General features: G+C 40.2%; 1 protein-coding gene across 4 annotated transcripts in view; it reads right to left on the reverse strand.

Moving 5' to 3' along the window:
* SORCS1 (sortilin related VPS10 domain containing receptor 1) overlaps nt 1-22,568 on the reverse strand; it is a 289,286-nt gene that overhangs the window by 21,005 nt on the left and 245,713 nt on the right. For all 4 annotated transcript variants that reach the window (XM_071812134.1, XM_065843558.2, XM_065843559.2 and 1 more), the window contains exons 17-22: nt 21,693-21,806; nt 20,511-20,682; nt 10,391-10,577; nt 5,514-5,647; nt 3,464-3,587; nt 2,355-2,467 (exon numbers count right to left, since the gene is read on the reverse strand). In XM_071812134.1, coding sequence (XP_071668235.1) covers nt 2,355-2,467; nt 3,464-3,587; nt 5,514-5,647; nt 10,391-10,577; nt 20,511-20,682; nt 21,693-21,806 — 844 coding nt within the window. The remainder of the gene's footprint in view (nt 1-2,354; nt 2,468-3,463; nt 3,588-5,513; nt 5,648-10,390; nt 10,578-20,510; nt 20,683-21,692; nt 21,807-22,568) is intronic.

Below are 22,568 nucleotides of genomic sequence, written 5' to 3' on the forward strand. Positions count from 1 at the left end.
TCATGGGTTTCAGCTGCTGTTACCTGGACATAACACAATCAGATTGCAGAGTTCTTATCCAGAAAAGGAGCTAGTTTGGCCTCCAAGAAGTTTCGTCAGCAAGAAGGAGAAACATAGTTTGTGGAATCTTCTTCCATTGCATTTTTGTGTTGTGGATTATCCAGCAAATGCACTTAAATCTCAAGTTTCCAAGTGCTGAATTTAGTAGGTCACTTTTCAAAGGAAAAGAAGTGCCCTCAAATATAAAGGCAGACCACAGAAGCTGGAAGCAGCACAGAGATTCCCCTGCAGTCAGGACTTGCAACCCGCTCAAGACATTAATTAGACCTAAACCTCATGAATTCTTCTCCCTAGTAGTTCAGAAGCAAAGACTTGGAGTGCTGCTCATTGAAGGAAATGATGGAGAGAGAATGAGGAGTCAGTGGAACTGACTACACATCACCATTGCCTGGGCTAATTCTGTGGTTGTCCCATATGTGACTGCTGGCAGTCCAGGAAATACCCCGAGGAGCTGTGGAGAGGGAAACCTTCTCCACTGTACGCCTAGGACAAGCACATGGGTTTGTTGTTGTTGGTTTTTTATAGTGTGGATTTAAAAAAAAAACAAAACCAAAACCAAAACCAATTACAACAACATAAATATTCCATATTCTTTCAAAGTATTCTGTGAAGCCAGGGCTCACATTATTTGTGCTTGCCTAACAGGTGGTTTTAAGATATCAAGAAAAGGACATAGTATTACCAGTTAATGGAAAGTCTTCATTTTCTGAGGATGGGAATGATTTGGTTTTGTCTGGAAGCTTTTGGCTGATCTACTCAGTTTATTCTTGTCTTCTTCATCAAAAGCAGGAGACAGGACTCAGAAAATCAATGATCTGAGCAAATAATTATGATCATAATACAAATAGGATATTGTGTGATAATCTGAAATTATCCCTACATAGAGAGAAGATCAGATTTTAGTAGAAAGATATAATTTCTTATGCAGAATTTTTATCCAAGTCTATGGTACTCTGTAATAAGAATGTAATACTTTAATAAAAGTTCATAAAAATTCTATAGCACAGTTATAATTTCCTATTGAATTATTTAGTTATTCAACTCATTTTTTTACAAGTTTACTTAATTGCTGTAGAAATCTATTGGTTTTATCTTTATTTTTTACAGGAACTTCGCACAAAGGCTTGTTTAAGGTGAATCATTTAGCTATGTAAAGAGGGATAATTAGCTAATAATTTTTTATATTTTTTTTACTCAACAAAAAAGACTCTCTTTGTTTTCACTGCTCTGCTTTTGAATGTAGCCTTGGTACTGTAGTTTTATAATCCTTTTTATGGCTTGATTTTGTTTTATTGAGTTGTTTATATTCTGAAAATTCATCCTGAAGATAAATGGATCCTTGAATACTTGATACTGACATAAATAAGTCAGAAGAACAAGCTCCAGGATTTTTTTTTTCTTTCCTCCCTCCTCTTCTGTGTTTTGAGGAAATTGAAGAAAGAAGCTCAGAAACAACCCAGACAAGTTTGTGTGCAACTGATTACTGCAGTGTCTTTCCAGTCTTTTTTGCAGAGATAATGCCACAAATGAACATATAAACCTGCTAAAAATAGCTACAAGCCTTGTATCCTTTCAAAAATCTGAGTAAATTTATTTATTAAAAAAAAAAAAGGCAGAAAACCCATTTCAAACAGTTTCACTATTTTTCTGCTGAGAAACCCCAGCTGTCTGTAATTTTTCTTAGCCTCTCAGTTTGAAATCCAAATCTTCAGCCACACAAGAATATTTTTATGACATTCTGTTCTACAGTTAAAAACAGAACTTCAGAGCTTCTCCATAGTGTTGATGGGATAAATAGCATCCAATCCTGACCCATGATCCTCATGCTATGTCAAAGACATAGAACACTTACTGTGGTGCTCTTCTATGTAACAAAAAATATTTTCTTTTTCGACTCTTATATTTCCTACAGCATATTTGTAATTCCATTAGAATAGCACTACTTTCCACTGTGAAAGAAGTAAGAATTGCTACGTATCAGTAAAGACATTTGTACAGCCAGAGATAGGTATACGTGATTTGCTTTCTATATGCCCTTTCCTCAGAAATATTCTACATAATCCACTGTCAGTAAAAAGAATAAATGGAAGGCTGACTCTGAGCACCAGACTGTCATAGAATGGGATAATGTCACCTGTCTAAAATGTGGGAATCTGGCCTCCAACATCAGTCTAACTGCCTTTTATAGTTGGTAGAAACAGAGAGACATGTTGCAAGAAGAGCTGATCCAGTCCTAATGTAGGCACAAAATAGAAATTAGAACCATTGTAATGCAGGTTATACACATCGCTTACCTCCACCAGTGCTCTCTTGACTACTCTACTGATGTCCCTTCTCCACTCGGGGATATCTGGATTGTAGTCATCAAGGTTCGGAGAGAATGATAAGCGCAGGGACTGAAATTGCTCTGCAGATACAATGACACAGTGGTAAGTAAACACTGTGAAATGCCTCAATGCCGCACGAGTGGGCAGAACCTACTGAAACCTGCTGCAGCTCATGTTTTGCTTAATTAATCTGCAGGTGATGCACAGACTGTCAGAGAATCCAGCAGCGTATCTGAGAGATTCACCGAGAGATTTGGAGAATCTGAGAGATTCACTGCTCAAGAACCAAAAAGGCTGCTGGGTCCCTACTTTAAGGGAGGAAGAGCACTGGAAAGAGCACTGTGTCAGGAATATAACTGAAATGTTACCTTCATCTTGACTTCTGAGAGCAGGCAAGCCCTGTGAAAGCATCTGGGATTGTACTCTCTTAGACATGACACAAACACTTGAAATCTTAACTGGAAAGGGGACAGGGATAAAGGTGGGGAGAGGACTAGCCTTGGCAATACACTTCTTAATCTCTGTTGCTGTTAACAGAGGTGCCCACACCAATCATTATGCTTAGTATAAACAGCTAAAACTGGGATTCCCAGTGGTTCTTAGACTACGTCTACACTATATGATATAACATTTGTGTGCCCCAGCTGCCTCTGAGACCCAAGTACAATAACAAATCAGTACAGATTTCTGTACAGAACTACGGCACACAGCATTGACTTCTCTTTCAAGCTAAACAGCTTTTGCAAGAGTTAAGAGGCCTCTGCTGGCCAAAAAGGAGGAAAACTAGCTCACAAAATGACCTAACATTTTCACAATCTTGTTGGATGGCCAAATAGTCATAGAGCAGATGCAGAGTGCTCTGGGAAGGAGATCAACCTTCTGCAATCACCTCAATCTGGACGAATGTCAGTCAATTGCCTTCAGAGATGCTATGCTGAAGAGATAATACTAAAACTGATCTTACCATCTCAGTCCAGGCATTCTGGAATAAAGACCTCATGTTGCTGCCAGGTAACCTGGCTCTGCAGCTCTAGACTACGGAGAATCCTATGCAAAATGAAGCGGGGAGGGCTCACCATACACAGCTATAGTCTTTGTGTCCTGAAGGATGGTGTTTCCTGCTGAGACCTGAACGGTGATGGTGTTCATCCCTTCCACAGAAAATGTGAATGTGATGCTCCCTTCCAACGTGATCAGTGGCTGCAAATATGTCAGAAAAGGAGAAATTAAGTTAATTTATCTGAAAAGTAAAAATTAGTTTGGCTCTCTAGCCTGTTGGCATGGTTTGGAGAGTAAGTTCCAGCTTGGAAACTTAAGACACAGAAAGAGTCCTGTGACATGGAAGACTATTTTCTGGAGAAGGCCCAGGGATCCAGATAATTATGTCCTCTGGAAGCTCAAAGTAAGGTACTATAATTTCCAAAGGAGCTAAGTTTTAAGACCCCAATATTTACTTCCCACTTAGCATGCAGCATATTCTGGAACCCATGTTATAGTGTCCATCTTTGTTGCAGTCTCCAGAGAGGCCCAAATCATAATATGATGACCTGCAAGGCTCACTGCTCAGGTGTCCCACACTTTTCCCATATCTAGCTGTCAGTGATTTATGGTCATCTCAAAGAGGTTGTGACAGAACTAGGAGGCAAATTAAGATTTCTCCCATGTTATTCTTAGCCATGGAGACATCACTTTTGGAAAGTGGTGGTGTTTAGGGAGGACACAGGTCCCCTCATCCTGTTTCACTGTACAAAAACAGTTCATCAATGAGTTGTGCCTCCTTTCAGCAGTCTCTGCCCTAACTTCTGTTTTCACTTATTAATGAACTCTGGGTGAGATCATCAAAGCACCCAGTATGAAGTCAAACTCTGTTGCTATTGTAGTCTGTAGTAAAACTCTCGCTTCAATGAGAACAGAGGTAGACCAACTCTGATCACTTATGAGCTTAGCAGATCAGAGGGAAGGTTAAAAGGTGACAATCGCAGCCTGTGAGTACCTATAGGGGGAGATGACTTCTGATAGTACAGAGGGTTCTTTAATCTACACACAAAGGAATAACAAGATCCAACAGCTTGAAACTGTAGCTAGATAAATACAGACTACAAACACGGTGCATGTGTTTAATGCTGAGGATAATGAGCTGTGGGGAAAGAGTTAGGGGAGAGGGTAAGAAAGAGAAGCAGTGAATTCTCCATCATCTGAGAGAAATTATTAATGCAAAACAACAAGAAGTCAGATTCTGCCTTAATCATAAAGAGTTAAATAAAGCAAAAAGTACTGATGAAAATCTCTGATGACCTGCATTCTACGGAAGATAACCATGTGTGGTTCAAGGTCCCTCTTGGCTCTACAACATCCACGAGAATGTCTCCCCTCAGAGACTAATTAGGTTCTCTGGGTATTTCATCCACAAAGATATGTAAAATAACATGTATAATGCCTGTGCAGATTTACCCACACCACAAGCACAGAGGTGACAGAAGGTGGTGCATGCTATTCTCATAACTGAGCAGAGCTCAGAGGCAGGGATATGTTTTATTCACTGGTAGCACATGATAAAAAGGTCTTCTCGCACATGTGTTTTAGCACAGAGTGTGGGGACTCAGGACTGGGCTTAGAATTTAAGGGAAGGCACAGAACTGATTGCAATTTCTACCCTTGTTAGTCACCAGAGAAATGAGGTTTAAACTCTAAGGCTGTGTAAAGTTAGTTCCAGATATAAAACCAGCTCTAATTTGAAAGTTTAGTTTCCTGAACCCGACTCCCAAACCCAAGCTTTTTTTGTTTGTGTGTTTTGTTGTTGGGGTGGGGGGCATTGGAAACACACTAGAAGCTCTTCTGGATTTTGGTTCATGACATGTACCTTGGATGTAAAGACAACAAGAAAGCTATTGGCAATTTGTGTGAAATGGCAATAAACACTACAGCTAAGCCACAGCAACAAAAAAAAAGTGGTTCTTGCATTTCAAAGTTGGTACATCAAAGAACCCTTAGCCTCTCAGTCTCTGGTTTTTAATTTTATTGCATGTGTGACTGTTTAGAAGCTTTCCCAGACCCGTTTCTCTCTCCCCGCTCAGTAAGAGAGCTCCTCTGATACTATTTTGATCTCAGTCCATAGGGAATACAAACCTCCATGTTGTTCCCAAACCACCAGACGTAAGTAAGTGTTCCCACTTGGCTTGGCCACAGCACTGTCGTGGCATTGACCTCCTTGTTCTTTGTGGTGACAAATGGCAGAGATAAGTGAACATGTTCCAAGGGGCCTGCAGAGACACAAGCAGCAGGTGAGCATTCCCTCCCTCTGAAATGTCAACCTGGGGGAGAAGGGGGCTGAGGGGATATCCGTTGGTTTAGGGGAGAGGTCTTCCAAATCATTGTGGGGCATGACAGTTAATGTTTCAGCTTGGTGCCATTTCTAGAGAGACAAGCTTAAATCTGCTCCTCCTAGAACAGCAGCTATCCCTGTACCTGGGGATGCAAGCCTTGGACTCTTCACTGAATGAACATCATATACACAGGCATGTTATATACAACTTCATATGCGCAGAACCTTGCTATGTCAACTCCATCTTTACTGTGAAGACATAAGAATGTGCAGGACAAATGGTTTCAGTGAACATGAAGCATCCCTAATGCAAACTGCTATGATCTGGTGAACTTCAGCAGCGGTGTATCTGTTTCTATCCACTGAAATTCTGTCTGAAGGCAGCTATTCACTGAGTGTCTTCATTTTAATGTTACCTTATACTCCCTTCTTTTCTCCAATAAAATCTTTTATTTCTTCAGTATAAACAGAACATAATTCATTCGACAAGTGACATTATGCCCAGGGTTACACATTTCCCATCTTCTGGAGACAGATGGGCCTTTGTTGCTACATCTTGTCCTACAGATTTTTTTTTAAAACATGTCCCGACTGTTCACTTAGAGAAGAAAGGAACAGTTGTCCTGAGAGTGACAGCGAAAGAAAAAAAAAAGAAACGCCAGGTGACATGGGGACATAGGTTTCTTAAACAAATTAAGGTCACATATACATGGTCTATGGGGACATAGGTTTCTTAAACAAATTAAGACCACATATACATGGTCTACATTTGCAAGCTACCCAGTCATGAGAAGCAGAGACCACAGCCTGGGATTGCATTGTCCAGATGGAGCTGAGATACATTGCTATAGGATCTTGCGTATTGCTATAGGATCTTGCGTATTTCAGGAAAGGATTTTTCGAGACATAAGCCATGCCTGTATTAGCATTTAGACCGTGCTTTTTGGCCTAAAGGAGCATCACACATTTTGGAGTGAGCACCCTGTACCCTATACAGCACTCACAGGCAGAGAGAGAGAGACAACCAAACTTCTCCCAAATCACACTGTATAAACAATGCCAGCATAAACAAGGACCAGCGTCCCTGGCTTATTACTGAAATGCAGCTTTCACTGGATTGTAGACACAGCTGCTGCTTAACTTGATGCAGCCCAATTAAGACTTATCCATGATCAGACTAACCAAGGCTCATTTTTCCTTTTATAATCAGGAGTAAACACACTTCTTGAAAATTCATGAGAAGCCAGAATTTCACCCTTATGATTTTAATGGCATTCCCCTGCTCAGACACATTTCCATGCCTGCTCTCATCAAGACCCTGAGACCTGAAAAATGGCTGCTTCTCAGGCTAAATATTTTGCAGGTCTAGTATCCTTTGGAATGTTTGCCAAATGCCCAATGTCAGCACAGCCTAACACTGTGCAGTGGCAGCAGAGGCAGTGGAGCCCAGATAAAGTCTAATACACTCCAACATAACTGCACAGTTGCTCTGAATACATCTCAAATAACCCTGCACTGCAGAGGGTGTCCAACCTCTCCTCAGACCTCCACCACATGCTGGCTATGAAAGAACAAGAAAGTGGCTCAAGCAAGGCAATTCTACCTCAGTATTTCTGTGCAAATAGATGATGGGTCAAAGTGGCTGAAATGCTCAACTATTCTCTGGCCAGCAGATGGGGATAGCTCACTCTGGATAGGCCCTTTGCTTGGTAGGAGGCTGCTTTCTCCCAGGTAAGTTTGAAGAGAAATCATTTCTGAGCTTCATGCAGGCCCATGGAGACTACAGACCTTCACCTACCCCAGGAAAAAACTGTGTACAAGTGCCAGACAACAGAAATGGTGAAGCTTCTCAAAAGGTTCACTTGAGCAGGTGATGTTATTCTGAAGCATTCAGGCAAATACATAACTTTCCAGAGGAAAATTCTGACCTGTGAGGACAGTTCAGAGACAGTTTTTTGGCTAGAGAAGCAGTTTATACGTAGTTTACAGTCCATCCACCCCAAAATACTCCTACCTCACAATAACCTGCATTTCTGGATCCCTGGACCAACTGCAGCAAAGGCTGCCCTGTGCTGGTGCCGTAGCTGCAGGAGGATGAGGAGGGCATGGGATGGAGAGTTCACTGATCTTTGAGATCACAAGGACTGTGGGTCAGTGTCTGCAGTTTTCCCCTCAGCAAGGCTGTTGGCCACAGGTAGGGAAGGGTGCTGAAAGGCCCAGATCTGGCTGCAGACACATGTATTAACCTGGTAACAAGGGGGTACAGTTAGTAGCCCTTCCTAAAACTCCCTGAGCGTTCAGGCTGCACGCTGTGTTTCTGTGGATCTTTGCAATGCAGTGTGTGCATCTATTGTGAGGACAGGTATTTTCACAAAACTCCACAAAGGTCAAGCTCATACACCCCCAGCAGAAAGGTCAGCAGAGAGCTGAGTGGCAATGCAAGCATTTAAACAGGATTTAGAAGTTTCTGTGGATCTGGGTGTTAGGCTCTGGAGGGGACTGGATTTACTGTACATCTCTGTCCTCAGCAAATCTATTGCTACTCTGAGTGGCACTATGCTCAGTACACAACCTGTTTTGAAGTCCCTAGTCCTTGTCATGTAGAGAAAGGTGAGACATATCCCTTAGAGCTGTCACTTCCCCAAGGGTTCAAGCACATATAATCTGGGCCTGGCTACAATGATTGCAGAGGACTTAAGTCCTATGCTGGGATTACCTACGTGCAATATGGAAACACACACTATCAGCTGCTAAGTCACAGGAACGTATCTGAATATTGTTTATTTCCTGTACCACTTAAACAATCAAAACAGTCCTTAAGATTTCAATTTATCAAGAAAATTGATTAAAACAGCTATAAAGCAGAACACCATTATGAGTGAGAGCAAAGGCTGGACACCTGTCTTCTCCTTCCACTTCGCAGTTGTTGCACAAGAAAGCAGTTGTTGCTTTACATGGCCTCATTACTTTGCAGATAGGCTGAGGGTTTGCAACGGTCCCCATGGAATCATCTCTTGTCAAACAGCAAACAATTACAAACTCTGCTTGCACGAGGCTGTCAGAACCTCCTGCGAAATACCAACCACCAAAACACTTCTCCATTTGTTTCCAATGACCTTTACAAAGAGTAAAAAAAACCCAAGACACCTCCTGTTGAGCTGACTTTCATAACCAGCAGCAGTGAGATGGGAATTTAGGCATTCAGAGCCCTCAGCAGCTCCCATGATAATTATGCAAGCACATGCAGAGACACAAACTTGAAAATGAGTCCAGAACTCAAGATATTACACAAAAGTGTATAAATGCCTATTCTGACCAGAGGTCTTTTTCTCTACCCTACCTAAGATGATATTTGAGATACTAAAAATAAAAATCAGTAGCTTTCTGAAAGCTCAGAGTTCAGCTTGATTCACCAGTTCCTCAGCATAGAAGTGATATAGGCTAAGCCCCCAGATAAAAATCCTGAGCTTAACGATAAGCTAATTTATGAATACAGTTATTTTTTGCAAGGTATTATGAGCCTTTCAAACATGTGATGTGCTGAAGGATTATGTGACATAAATGTTTGCCACAGACAGGGATCTATCAGGTAAAGGAAATCATAAAAGGTGCACTATGATGGTGATCTGAAGGTGCTTTAGAAGGGAGATATTTGCTCCTGCTTCTCTAGTGCTCCCTCATAAACCTCCTGTCTCCTATGCCTATACCTCCTACTGCTCCCATCTGTCAATACGAAGGTGCACCATTAAAGAGCTGCCCCTCTTCCCCTGAAGAGGCAGCTGTATGAAGTACAGCTACAAAGTACTTTAACTGGAGTTAAAGTATATGGAATGTAGTAAATTACCTATATAATAAATGGAGTTAATTTGGTAGAGTGTAAGTGGAATTTCTGTAAGAATAACTTTAAGTTTTGGAATTTCATTTTTCTCAGTACATCTGACATACAAGCAGGCAGTTGAAAACATAAATAATTGACAAAAAAAACCCCACTGTATGCTGTATGAAAAAAAAAAAAAAAAATGGTCTAAACCAAAATCCATTAGGGATGTTACAAAATTTCAACAATAGGTTGACCCTTTGGGTCCATAACCATGCACTAGAAAAAATATGAAAGAATACATTGCTGGTTTTATGCAAGGACTTGAGAAACATTGCAGTTGTAAATCAGAGACAGTTGAAGTATTAAAAGGTTAAAAAGAACAGCAGCAGAGCAATGTGAAGATAATATTTTTTCTTGTAATACTCTTTAACACTAAGATTTTAGTTCCTATGACAACGAAAAGGTTTCCATCACAGATGTGGTTGTTTTTCATTAGAGAGCAAACCAGATATATAAAATATAAGTCAAGGCTTTAAAAAGTGATTAAAGATCCAAATGTCTTTGTTTTTCTGGAAGTGTAAACATGTTAATGAAGGTGCATCTCAGAAAGGGTTGGACACTCCTTTGAGGTGTCCCAAATAAGACTATGAAAAATTAGAGGTTGAACATGGTATAAAAGAAAATATCACTGTTGCTTGTTGCTGCTCTCAGTCTGGACTCCTTTGCTGGAGGGAAGACAAACACTCATAGTATCCCATCACTCTGCTCCCAGCTACAAAGCCTCAAATGTCATCTCTAAGCACAAGTAATTTTTTTTTTTTAGGAATGACAGGAGCTAACAATGAGTATGAACATACATACATGTTACATGTAGATAGAGGACAGCATTGTCAGATCCCAGACTGTTTTCCACCAGCACAGTCACTCGGAATATGCCCACATTCTGGTAAATATGCTTGATCCCATCTTCTGTCGAGCTGAGATTGGCATATGACACAGCAGTGCCGTCTCCAAAATCCACCTGAATGAGGGATCTCTGAAGGTCTCCCTGTGGGAATAGAAAAGAGAAACTGTCAGAATAGACTCTCCTGTTTTTTTGAGAAAGACTGGATCAGTGGAGTGACCTCGACCACAACTGGAGAATAGTCACAAGGTCTGATGTTGCCAGAGGAAAGGTGGTCACTTCATCAACTTGTTCAGCACCCATCAGAGAGTGACCCCCCTTCCTGGGGCTGACTCAGCTGCAGTGTGAAGGAGGTTGTCCTCCAAGGTGTGTGTTGTAGCCCTACTTTGCAAATCACCGTGGCAATGGGGGATCATCTGGCAACTATACTGGTACATTCCCCTGGGTTTCCTTTTAGCGAAGAGTGGGGTTGTAGTGGGGAATGGTGCTCACCCCAACAAGTCTCCAGGACATGGGTAGCTATTGATATTGCACCAGGAGTCTTTGGAACAACCCACATTGCCAGCTTTTGTATTTAAAACCATAAAAAGTAGAAAGATAAAACTGAGAAGTCCTCGGGGAAGGGTCAACCATATGCAAGTGGTGGGCCGTCAAAAGAACCGCTTCAGCCTCACATGATAATGACAGCTTACAGCAGTTTATGACTTGCTCAGTGGCCTGATATAAAATGACCTGGATTTGTGTTTATTTTGGAACAGCTACCAGCACTACTGACACTAAGTGTGACCTTTTATGCCTGCCTCAGAAGAGAAGGGCTAATGAATTGACAGAGCTGATTAAACTCTTCTTCTCCTGCCTAGAGATAATCCCATTGGAGTGGGTTTGTGGTATAACTCTGTCACTTTGTGACATTGGTCTCCTGGGCTGCTAATCTAGCACATTCCAGAATTGTTGCAACAAATAAATACAAGTCACACTTGGGAAACAAAATCATAAACAAAGACCATCACCACAAACCAAAAGCCAAGGACATCAGGGATCTGTTCTCTCCATACCAGAATAGGGTTCTGCTAATGTGAAACAATCTTAAAATAGGTTTTAATCTTGCACTTCTGAAACTGAATTTCAGCCTGGTGTACATGTACACAACTTTGTCAAATGCAATGTCAGAGTCACTCAGCCCTAAAAGGCTTTTAAAACCCAAAAGAGGGGAGCGATGTATTTCCCTTATTCTGCTTTACAATGAACAATTTTTTTTGTTGCAAACCTGTTCAAAAGACAGAGAAGTGAGTCACGCTTGTATACAAATAAAAATCACGGTAACCTATGCCTCACATACTAGAAAAAACTGCAAGATACCTCATATTACAAGGCAGTGATGTGTCTATGGTAAGGGCAGTTTCTGACAGCCAAATAGTTACACAGCCTACACTGACCTATGTAACAACCATACCTGCTATAGATCCTCTCCCTTTTGGGTAAGATGCAGTACCTTGTGCTAACTTTAAGCATTCCTGCTCCTTTTGAAAGTTCCCTTTAGTGGCTCTGTGGGATGCTATGCTGGGTATGTTCATGCTTGCTGGCTGTTGCCATGGAGCAGCTCACACCATCTGGAAGAATGCCGGTAAATTAATAGCTGAGGGCTGTTCATAAAATTGGCTGAAAGGACATTTAATTTACTTTGGTTTCCTTTTCCTTTTTGGCATGTTTGTTTGTTTGGTTTTGTTTTTCTTTCCCTTGAGGAATAGCCCTCTGGATGACCAACTGGAATGAAAGGTACCCATGTAAACAGTTGGTATCAGGCAGGTTTCCGCATCAGAAAGGGAAATATGTGTGTGTATGAGTATAGGAGAGAATTACAACATAAGCTTTATATTCCTCATGTTCTCTCAGTCTTTTTGTAACTTGTTGTGAAGGCAGAAATAGTGGAATCTTGCCTGAATGGAGGATGGGAGGAGCAGAGCTACACCTGGGGATGACAAGCGAGACACTTTTTCCCAGATGTTCTCTTTTTACAGGCTGAAGTTTTAGTCATCACACTGCCCTCACACCCTGCTGGAAGCTCAGTTTCTTCCAAATAGATGAAACAAAAATAATGGTGTTGCTCTGTTCTGGAGGATCCGAGGCTGAAGGTGTTGGAGGGGAAGATATCCGTTAACAGAGGCACGTGTCTGGGGATTCCTGCAGATATCTGATGCTATTTCCCTCCTGGTGTCTTGAAGATAAAGACAGCAACTCCCTGTTCTCCTCTTGAGAACACCAGTGATGGCAAAGGAACCCTGAGCTGCTGAAACATTACTGAGAAGTCCAACCTGAATATCCTATTAGAATGAAACATGGCAATCTTGCACATAAATGCAGCTCCAGGTTGCCCCTGTGTAGTTCTTCACTAAGTTTCTCTTAGTAATTAACTTGGTAACATCTGGAGCTTTTAATGACGCATTCTCAAACCTCAGAACGGTGTCTGATCAATGCAAACTACTAAGCCCTCCATTCAGCAAAGGTCATGGCAAATTTTCCATTGCGTGCTTTACTAGAAGTTTAAGCACCTGCTTACATTCTTATTTGAGACACAAATCACTGAGGCAAGGGCTCCTACCTGTTTTGCAAAGAAGCTCAAACCAGTCCTCATGAAAAGCCACTAGGAACACAGAAGAGGGCCTTAAGCATGGAATTATGTCCTTTGTTGAGCTGAGTTACATGAAAGAAGATGTGTAGTTTGGTCAAAATGCACCATCATAGTGACACTACTGGCTTTATCATCTCTGAGTATATTTGAGATCATGCAGTTGAAGTCTATTTTAGGTTCAGGTATACTCCTCTGCATATTTGAGGTAGCATTGCAAGATACAAAGGGTGACGACATTTTAGAGCAGCTCTGTTTCTGCAAGTGTCAAAATTTGTGCTCTAATGAGTGTTTTTTCTCTTCATTTTGTCCAGAGCCACAAAACCCACAGTGTCTACAGGTGTTGCCAGGCAAGGTAGCAACTTCTAAGCCATGTAAAATTTAGATTTCAATTTTTCTTCTGCATTCCCTAGGGAGAAAAGATGCTGACAGCCACATCTGAAAATCTAGTTAGAGAAGAGCTTCAGCTATTCTTCCCCCAGTCTTTTCCATTTGTCTTGGCCTTTTCTGTTTTGTTTCAAAACCCTTTGAACTGGAAATACATTTTCCACTCAGTAAGACCCAGGCTATAACACTCCTCTGAAAATGCCACATTTTGAAAAGCTGACATTTAAAATTTTAGCTTAGGAAGCAGAAGAAAAAAGTCAGAAAAACAAGGAGCCTGTTTTTAAACTTATTTTAATATTTTATCTGTGCCAGGTAAGAGCACAGGCAGAATAAGACAGGCAGAGTGAGCAGGTGAGCCAAAATCAAAACATTTCCCATACAGCTTACACCTGATCTACATCAACCCCAGCTGTCTCTGCCTCAGGCAGCTCTCCAAAGCCATGTGCAAGTGGCTGTTTTACCAAGAGAAGTTTTGTTTTGCAACAATTTGATGTATATACATACATCTTGCAAAAACCTCTCCTGTTGCTTTTTCCAACTGCTGCTTGTCATTTTGACAAGCTAAATACCACATGATAGGGTTTTTCTGAAGCTTTTAGCTCAATTAGGCAGACACAAAACTCCCTGCATCACTTGTGCAGCGACAGCAAAGCACTTGGACGCAGTCAGCACCAAGCTGTCTCTGGGCAGCCTCTCTGGCCTTCACTGTAAGAGGTCTTTAACGCTACTGCTCTTGGGCATCAAGGGCAAAATTTGCCCAGGTGGCTGCTTGTGGTGATAGCTCTGCATTCATCTCCGTATTTTAATCACCCTAAACTGATCACCCACCAGTTGCAATAGCTGAAAAAAACGAAAGTATTTTTGATGTATTTTTCTTTACCTTCTATTAGGAACATACAGCATGCACCATCTTGGATATGACCTGAAGAACACCACAATCTTGATAAAGCCTTTAGTCCAGCCAAAGACTTATGAATATGCTGAACTTTAAGCACATGAGTACTTCTTTTACCCTGAAAAGAAGCCCTGGGAATTAAAAACAAACTTCCCAAGGCCCTATATTATGCCCTTTACCTATACAACAATTTTTTTTACTAAAATATAATTCAGAAATTTCATATTTTCTATGGGATTTTCTCGTTAACTGCCAGGGAGGTTTCAAAGCATATATAAAATATTCTCCTCCCTCCTTCCTCTCCCTGGCTTCACAAGCCAAATGCACATTTTCGCTGCATCTTACCAAAAGAATAAATGTCTACAGTGTACACAAGATTTGGATGCTTCCAGAAAACTTTATGAAGCTTCCTGCCCTGGGATCTATCAAGAAACAGCCCATACAGTTTGCAACAATGTTTTTACATTTTGATTACTTTATGCAGCTCTCAGTATTGTGATGTGAGGCCCACATAGCAGGATTCTCAAACAGTCCATCTGCATCTTGCCCAGAAGGCTGTAATACTGAATTTTTCTTACAGACTTCCAGCGTTTGTATCTAAACAGAAGTATTAAAATGATGAAAGACAGTTCAAGGTTCTTAATTTTGATTCACATGATTCGGATCTGATTTTTAAGTCTTCAGTTAGGTACTGACTTATGCATCTTCCTTACACATGTTGATATGGATTTAATTATCCTTTGCAAGAGACATATCCTGCTGTTGTTGGATTGACTTCATGGATTAATGCTTTATGCTTTCTTTAGATTAACCTTTTCCCCCTCTTTGGTATTCTCCTGTCACTATCAGAAAATATCCATCAAGGCTATCTCTGTTGCAATAGAATATCTCTACACGTTTATTCTTGGTCTGTTTGAAACATATGCTTAATTTTAAACAGATATCTAAGTCCAACTTGATCAAGTACTGAAAAACATGCTTTCCTGTGTAAATTCCTGCTTTCAGAGATGTTCTTAACTTTTTAAAATCAGAAACTGAAAAGATACATGTCCCTTATCAAGGCAAATAGCTTGATACTTTTCACATGTGCTTCTTTCTCTAGAACAAAACAGTTAACTATAATAATCAAACTATTCATTCCACCTGCCACTTGTGCCAGCTCGACTCACTTATGAGTTTTTTCTACAGGAGCAAATCTTCCGTGCTCCACAGGAATCAATAACTACAGTGTCTCAGGATTATGCAGAATAATTAAACTGGTGTGACTGGGGGTGCCTTAGAAGACTGTAGTGCTGTGTGTCATCATGAAGGCGAGGTCAACTTTCATACATTTTTGTGGAATTTCAGCAGTGGATTTAAAAATGCATGAAAGGCTCTGATTTCCCCCAACCAGCTTTTCATCATCAGTAACACATAAAATGCAATTATAATTCAGATGACAGTGGTATGGGGGAGGGGATGTACTGATCCTTCATCTGTATGTTAACAGGAATGTGGTGGTGTTAGTAGGATAAACAGCCATGATTCAGCACGTACAGTGAAAGTTAAGATGAAGGTTTCATATTTCTGTAGTTATTACTAACTAACTTGTGATATCAAAGGGAGAACACAATAGGATATCACAAAAAAAAAAAATAGAGACTATGCTTTCAAGTACTACTAGCTTTGCAACTTTGATTTTTGTACATCAACAATCAAAACAATCCTAATGCTAAGCTCATCCCCAGAGACTTCAGCTGAGCTGAATTCCGAATTGCACCAAACAACAGTGCTGAGGTGGGAAATGCTAATAGTAATGTCCCCCAGGCAGGGTCCCCAAGCTCATTAAATGTACCTGAGACACAATGTACCTTGTACAGCTATTCATTAACACTGTCATTAGAGAAAAACATAGTGATCTTTAGGAATTTCAATTCCATTTGTATATTCACATGGTAAGAGAGAGTTCTCTGGCCTTCTGAACATTAAACACATAAATGAAAGGCATGGGATGCATGAGAGAGAAAGCAAAGCTCTATTTTCAAATGAGGCAAAAAAAAAGAAGAAAGGTTAAGCTTCTTACTCAAGGCCATGCAGAAGGGGGTCAGAGTGTGGTTCAGGAATGAGTTCAGATAGCCTGAATTCTAGCCCATGGCCTGAACTGTAGGAACAAATGAGCTTTCCCCACACATTAGTCTAATCCAAACATCATACAGCAGCAGCAAGTAGTCAAAAGCAAGCCAAAATCTACTCCCAGTGGAGTGACTTTGTCAAGTGAGAACTGAGGCAACCCTGGAATGTCAAACACTTTTGGCTGTCATTTTATCAAGATAGAAAATAAATTAAAGGAGGCAGTTTCTCTGTGAATTATCTGTAATGAAACAACCAAAGCCCTGAACCTTTCTGCCCTGAATGTCTTTACCATCCAATTTCCCAGCAAAGATGTATGAACAATCAGATGAAACAAGTTTGAAAGCCATTGTGTTGAACAGTGTTGCTCTGGAGGCTGCAGCTTTCAGTGTCTCTGCCAAAGCAGTACAGCAAGCACAAGTGTCTGATGTTCTTACAAATAACTCAAACACACAAATAACAATTGGGTTTCTGACAGGTAAGAGGAGACCCACACAACCATGTGATGAGGAAGGCACTCAGAAACAACATCCACTTAATAAAATTCCTCTATTTTCTACAACAGAGCAGCAAAATATGTCAGGGACATCAGGTTCAAGAACTTCAGTAGCAAAAATGACTCTGTAATTTTTGGTCTTAGGTTTCTTTTGTTGCTGTACAAAAAGAAAGTGAGGATTTGGGTTGTTTAGGTTGAGAAACAACCCTGTTGTGAATGCTGCAGTGAGAGAGGTATCAGCCATGGGTCTGTACATACAGCCCAGCCCAGGCCAAAGAATTAACCTTTAAACTGGCAGAATTTTGAGGCACTGGGAGAATTTGGTTTTAAGCTTAACTAGTTTTCTCCTGTGCTGGTATTTAGTGACAGAGATGCTGTTGTTATTCTGCTTTGCTTGATGAAAACTTAAGAGCAAAATCACCAGCATAAGTATGGTGTTCTGCTGATTAACCACTTCTCTTATGCTTTGTAAAATGGGACATATGCTAATTATATAAGGAAATATTGATGTTTCTTGGCTGTTGTCACCTACTAAGAATATAAATATGATTGTACTGAAAATAATAGGAGAACTAACCTGGACAAACCTATCCAAAGATATTAAAAGTACAAGGTGACTTTACAAATGGTTTTTAAGAAGTCAAACAGAAAACCTAAAATGTGACAGGAAAGTTACACCATTTTGGAATGCATTCCAATCATTTAAATATGAGTTGTTGGTTGTTACTACTTCTAATTATATTTATGTGCTGCCAGATATATATACACCTCAGAAGAAAATTTCTTGTGACTTGGGGTTGGAGAAACTGGGCCAGAATCCCAGCTCTCAGAAATCAGCAATGCTCTGCACACTGCTGATTTTGGTACCTGCCCCCTCTTTGCTTGCACTGACTTCAGTGATTATTTTCTTTCTGTATCTTTTTCAATAGAAGAACACTTCTGAATGACTTGTCCTTGTTTTTCTCTTCAGACATCTTTTACTGACATTGTGTAATTGTTCGAATGACACAGACCTGGCCCTTAGCATCACCACAGGCACAAGCAGGCTCTGCAATAAACCCTTGTGCTGTGGTCCCTGCCCTTGATTCCCAAACCTGAGTGAAAACCAGTTTTTTACTGCCACCATTTGCTTCTCCCTCCCTTATTAGCAAACGCCTTCACTACAGAGATACAGTCACTTTTCAGGGCCCGCAGTGAACCAGCCTCTGCAGTTCATTCTTCTTTCCAGACCCAGTTGGGACCTTAGGTGAAGCAGAAAGCCCTAGAAAGATACTAGGAGTACAAATCTCAAACAAAGCTCTGCACCTTGGCTCACCAGCTTCTCTCTCTCCTTTTTTTGTTAATTTTTTTTTCCTGCAGGCCGAGTAGAATATAAGCATGAACAAAGAGATCTGGGAGGCTGCAGTGTACGGAACCCCCGTCTGAGAGGGATACGGGAGATGTTAAAGATGCAACGGGACCACAATACAAGCAAAGGACACTGCTTTTTTCACATCCTAAAAGATACCAAGTTTGACACAAACTAAAGAAAGAGTTCCCACCAGGCTGAAGCACTTAAAAATATTGACCGCCATTCCAGAGGGCAATGGTTGAGTAGAACACATTTTCTTCTTTGTTGAATATTTCTTTTGCTGCAATATCAGCCTGAAGTCATTGTCAGATTGGGTCCAATTCACTCAAAAGTTTTGTTGGTTGCTCTGTAAACTCTTTGTATTGACAAATCTAGGAGCAGGAGGTCAAGATTCATTTAGCAGGGAGAGTAATTAGAAAGGCTGGAGGTTGAGCAATACTGTTTCAGCCCTCAGAGCAGTTCCTAACCTCTTCCTTACCAGATATACTGAAAGAAGGGCCCCTTTTAGATCTCCTCAGAAGCTGACTCACTCACTCAAACATGCTTTACATACTCCCTGTTACACAGCGTGAGAAAGACATCTAATGGAAAAGGTGTTGCTCCCTTGCTCTGCTGAATACTGAAGAAGGGCTATCAAAAAGATCAGAATCAATAGCAAAGACAGAACAATTCACAGCAGATCCCAAATGATAGAGTGCCAGGGGTATTCTTATAGGATATGTAAGCTGAAGCACACACAGAAAGAAGAGCAGGACATTTGTCCCGAGTTTCCCACACTGTGGATGATTGTTTCTTCCTCAGACTATTGGCATAATTCTTTGGTAGTTTCGTGACTGACTTCTCAGATTGCACAACTCCTTCTCTCAATCCATTTTAAAACTTTGCTGAGGACAGAAAGGTGATACAATGAACACTTTTTGGGGGGTATATAAGCCTGAAGACTTTGAATCTTGTTTTGGACTTTTTATTCTTAATCTTCAAACACAGAAATCAATAACTTATCCAGAAGAAATTCTATGTTTATACTGTTATGACAGCATCTACAGTAGCAACACTGTGTGCCTGTCACTACTGAAATAAAGCGACCACATTTAGGAGAAAATGAACATTCAGGTCAAACAATTGCTTCAGGTTAGATATGATTTATTGTATGTTATTGCCTTTACAAATCAAGTCACCTGTTTGCTGGGGAAAGAATCCATAATAAAGATGTAAAAAGCCCAACACATGCCCTATAAAACTCAGCTCCAGAGGTTATCCTCATTTCTCTTTCCTCACTATACATGACATTTATTATGGAGAGGATCAGAAGTAATTTCCATGAATGGTCTAAGCTGTAAAGGGATGTCCATTGTGCCCCAGTGTAAGGGCACAGATGTTTTAGGATTTATTGGCCAGCTACACAGAAAAAAATGGTAGAAGTGTAAAGAAATCAAACTGGATCAGGGAAAAAGAGAAAATAGATACTTTGTGAATTTTATTATGTGGGACCCTACAACTAAACATGGATAAATAAGTACTTAAAATTAAAACCAGACAAAAAGATTCAAAGTTGTGTTTGGTTCTTTTTGGTTTTGTTTTTTGTTTTTTGTTTTTTTCTTTTTTTGTTTTGTTTGGGTTTTTTTTCTGAAATGAAGGGAGCAGAATAGTGAAATACCAAGTTAGTTACAGATGTAACAAAAACACAGGTTCTGATCAGAATCTGAATCGGCTTCACATTTGCAAGCAATTCTAGACTTAATGCTGCTCTTATCTGGAGATCTCATCCACAAACACCTAAACAATTGGTACCAACTTGTGCGATGGGGCCAGATCTTCACATTACTTTTAGCCATATTTGGTTGAAAGGCAATGGCAACTGAAAGTGGAAATTCAGCTTCAAACAAAGCAAGAAATCAAAAGCACACTTCAGGGTGGGGATCAGGATTCAAAGCTGCACTCTCCAGTTCTACTGTGAAATTCCCAGACCAAATCAGTTCCCAGTTTTTATCAACTTTTCCCGGCTAGTGCTGTATGCACCACAATACTCTTCCAGTCCCACCAACTCCATTACATTTTATAGCAAGCTCCACCCCAGCTCCAGCATGGAGCTGACTGACTTTATCCCACACTTCCTTGGTTCACCTCTTCACCACTTTGCAAACTTTATCTGACATAAATCAGACTCAAATGCACCCATGGGCCCTGGGATGCAACATAAAAATAGAGCCTACCTCTTCCAGCTGCACCAGGAAAGTAACGTTGTGTCCCTGCTCGGCTGTCAGTTTGCCGTCAGATGTGACTATGCGAAGGCCCTGGGGGGCTTTGCTGGGACATTGCTGGGGTTTTGCTGTGTACCGTTCCCTCACACCATCCGTGCAGTTATTAGAAACAACCTTCCGGTATCTGCAAAGTGAAAGAGAAATCTGTGCAAGATGCAGGCAGGGAGGACAACAGTATTAACCGGAAAGAGGAAAATATTTTTGAGGTTTCCTTAGACTCAGGAGATTGGAAGAAAATGTATTCTTAGACATATTTTAGCATTTGACTCAACCAAACTTTCGTCATATGCCTAACATACAAGTAGTTAATAGTGGTGTTAATTGCATGCAACGTTTTCCTGCATAGCACACCTATATTCCGCACATTAATAAACTGCATAAAACATTAATTTATATGATGATCTATGATACATGTTTAATAACTATAAAGTTATAAATATATGATATACATACATAGTAGGGAATTATATTCAATTATTACACTGTTAGGCATAGTTAAAGGACTTTTCTCACATGCTATCTACCCCTCAACAGCTCTCTCTACAGATGAAACCCTCCAGAGCTACAGAAATGAGATAAATGAAGAAAAAAAAACAGATTCTGCCTCTCTTTGAGTCTATAAAATGCCAAAAGACAACTTGGATTCCTTTGTTTTCTTTAATTGCTTCCATCAGAAATGAAGTTTGAGGTCAGTATCTCTACTTAAACTAGATTTTCTGTTGACGTCAAAGAGGCCAAAAGAATAATCAGCATCTGGGCTAGCTGCCCATCTATTGCTTCTGTTCACATATATCAGTTTAATTTCTTTCTTCTGACTTGTTTTTCACCCTTTCTGCCTCACCTGATACCACATCATTTTAATAGGAGTATTTTCAGAGACTTTAATGACTTGGGCTTTGACTTAGAGTTTTTGCCCAAAGTTTCTTTAAGGCATCCTTTTTCAGGCAAAGGTCTGGACTATACATGGTGGAAATCTAGAAGGCCAGACTGTGCACAATAACAAACTCAATGAAGAAGAGGTCCCAAGGGCTTCAACCAGCTTTGAGACACTTAGAGCAAATGCAATCTGTAGTTTTCATTGGGTTAAAGTCCATATGGGTGGTCTAGCTGGAAAAAGTCTGGTGTGCCACTTACCCAGTGCTGTTGAGATAACTCTGTCCAAGGCTACAGTCTTTTGACAAGGAAGATGGGTTATACCAGAAAGCTGGTAAACACTGCCCATTGCTGTGACGTTCATATCCATAATCACTGTTTTAGGATTAAAAGAAACAGTGACATAAAAACAAGCAAACAAAAACAAACAAAAAAGCGAATAGAGGTATTAGCTCATACTTTCTTCATTTGATACAAGTTTTGATTTTCCTCAGTCTGATTAATAGAATTTCCAATTTTTTAATTGATTTAATGTCAGATTCTTCATCCTACTTTAGCTTTTTTGGGGAGTAGAGTTACCTTGCATACAGTATAAATAAGCAGAATGAGACCAGGTCGTTCATGAGCTATTGCATTATCTGTTCTCTCTCTGCAGTGTAACAGTGCTTCTCAGGTTCAGTTCTAGACAGAAATATATAATAATAAAAGCTAGAGATACAAGCTAAGTTCAATCACTGCTGTCTCAGTCATATCTTAGAAAAAACTGAAGTGCTAAACAGTTAATTGTATTTAGAAACTATATCACATGAGCTGTGAAGGAAAATTTACAGCTCTGAGAGCGCTCTTGGCTGAAGGCATTAACAGTATATTTGATAACGGAAAAGAAAGCCATGATTTTCAATTCTGTTTTTGTTTGGAAGAGGAAATGATACTAAAACTCATGTATTAGAAACAATGAGTCAAACTGTAATCTTCTTTTCTCAGTTTGGGTTTAGCTACAACTAAATTTTATTTTGTTCCACTAAAAACAAACAACAGTTCAAACTGGCTTTGATTCCAGGTAAACAAAAACTCTATAAGAATTGTTATTGTAGAACAAACAAAAAAAAATACCCCTTTAATCAGTATTCCATTCAC

This window comes from Patagioenas fasciata, chromosome 8 (genome assembly GCF_037038585.1).
Source record: "Patagioenas fasciata isolate bPatFas1 chromosome 8, bPatFas1.hap1, whole genome shotgun sequence".
Classification (NCBI taxonomy): Eukaryota; Metazoa; Chordata; class Aves; order Columbiformes; family Columbidae; genus Patagioenas; species Patagioenas fasciata.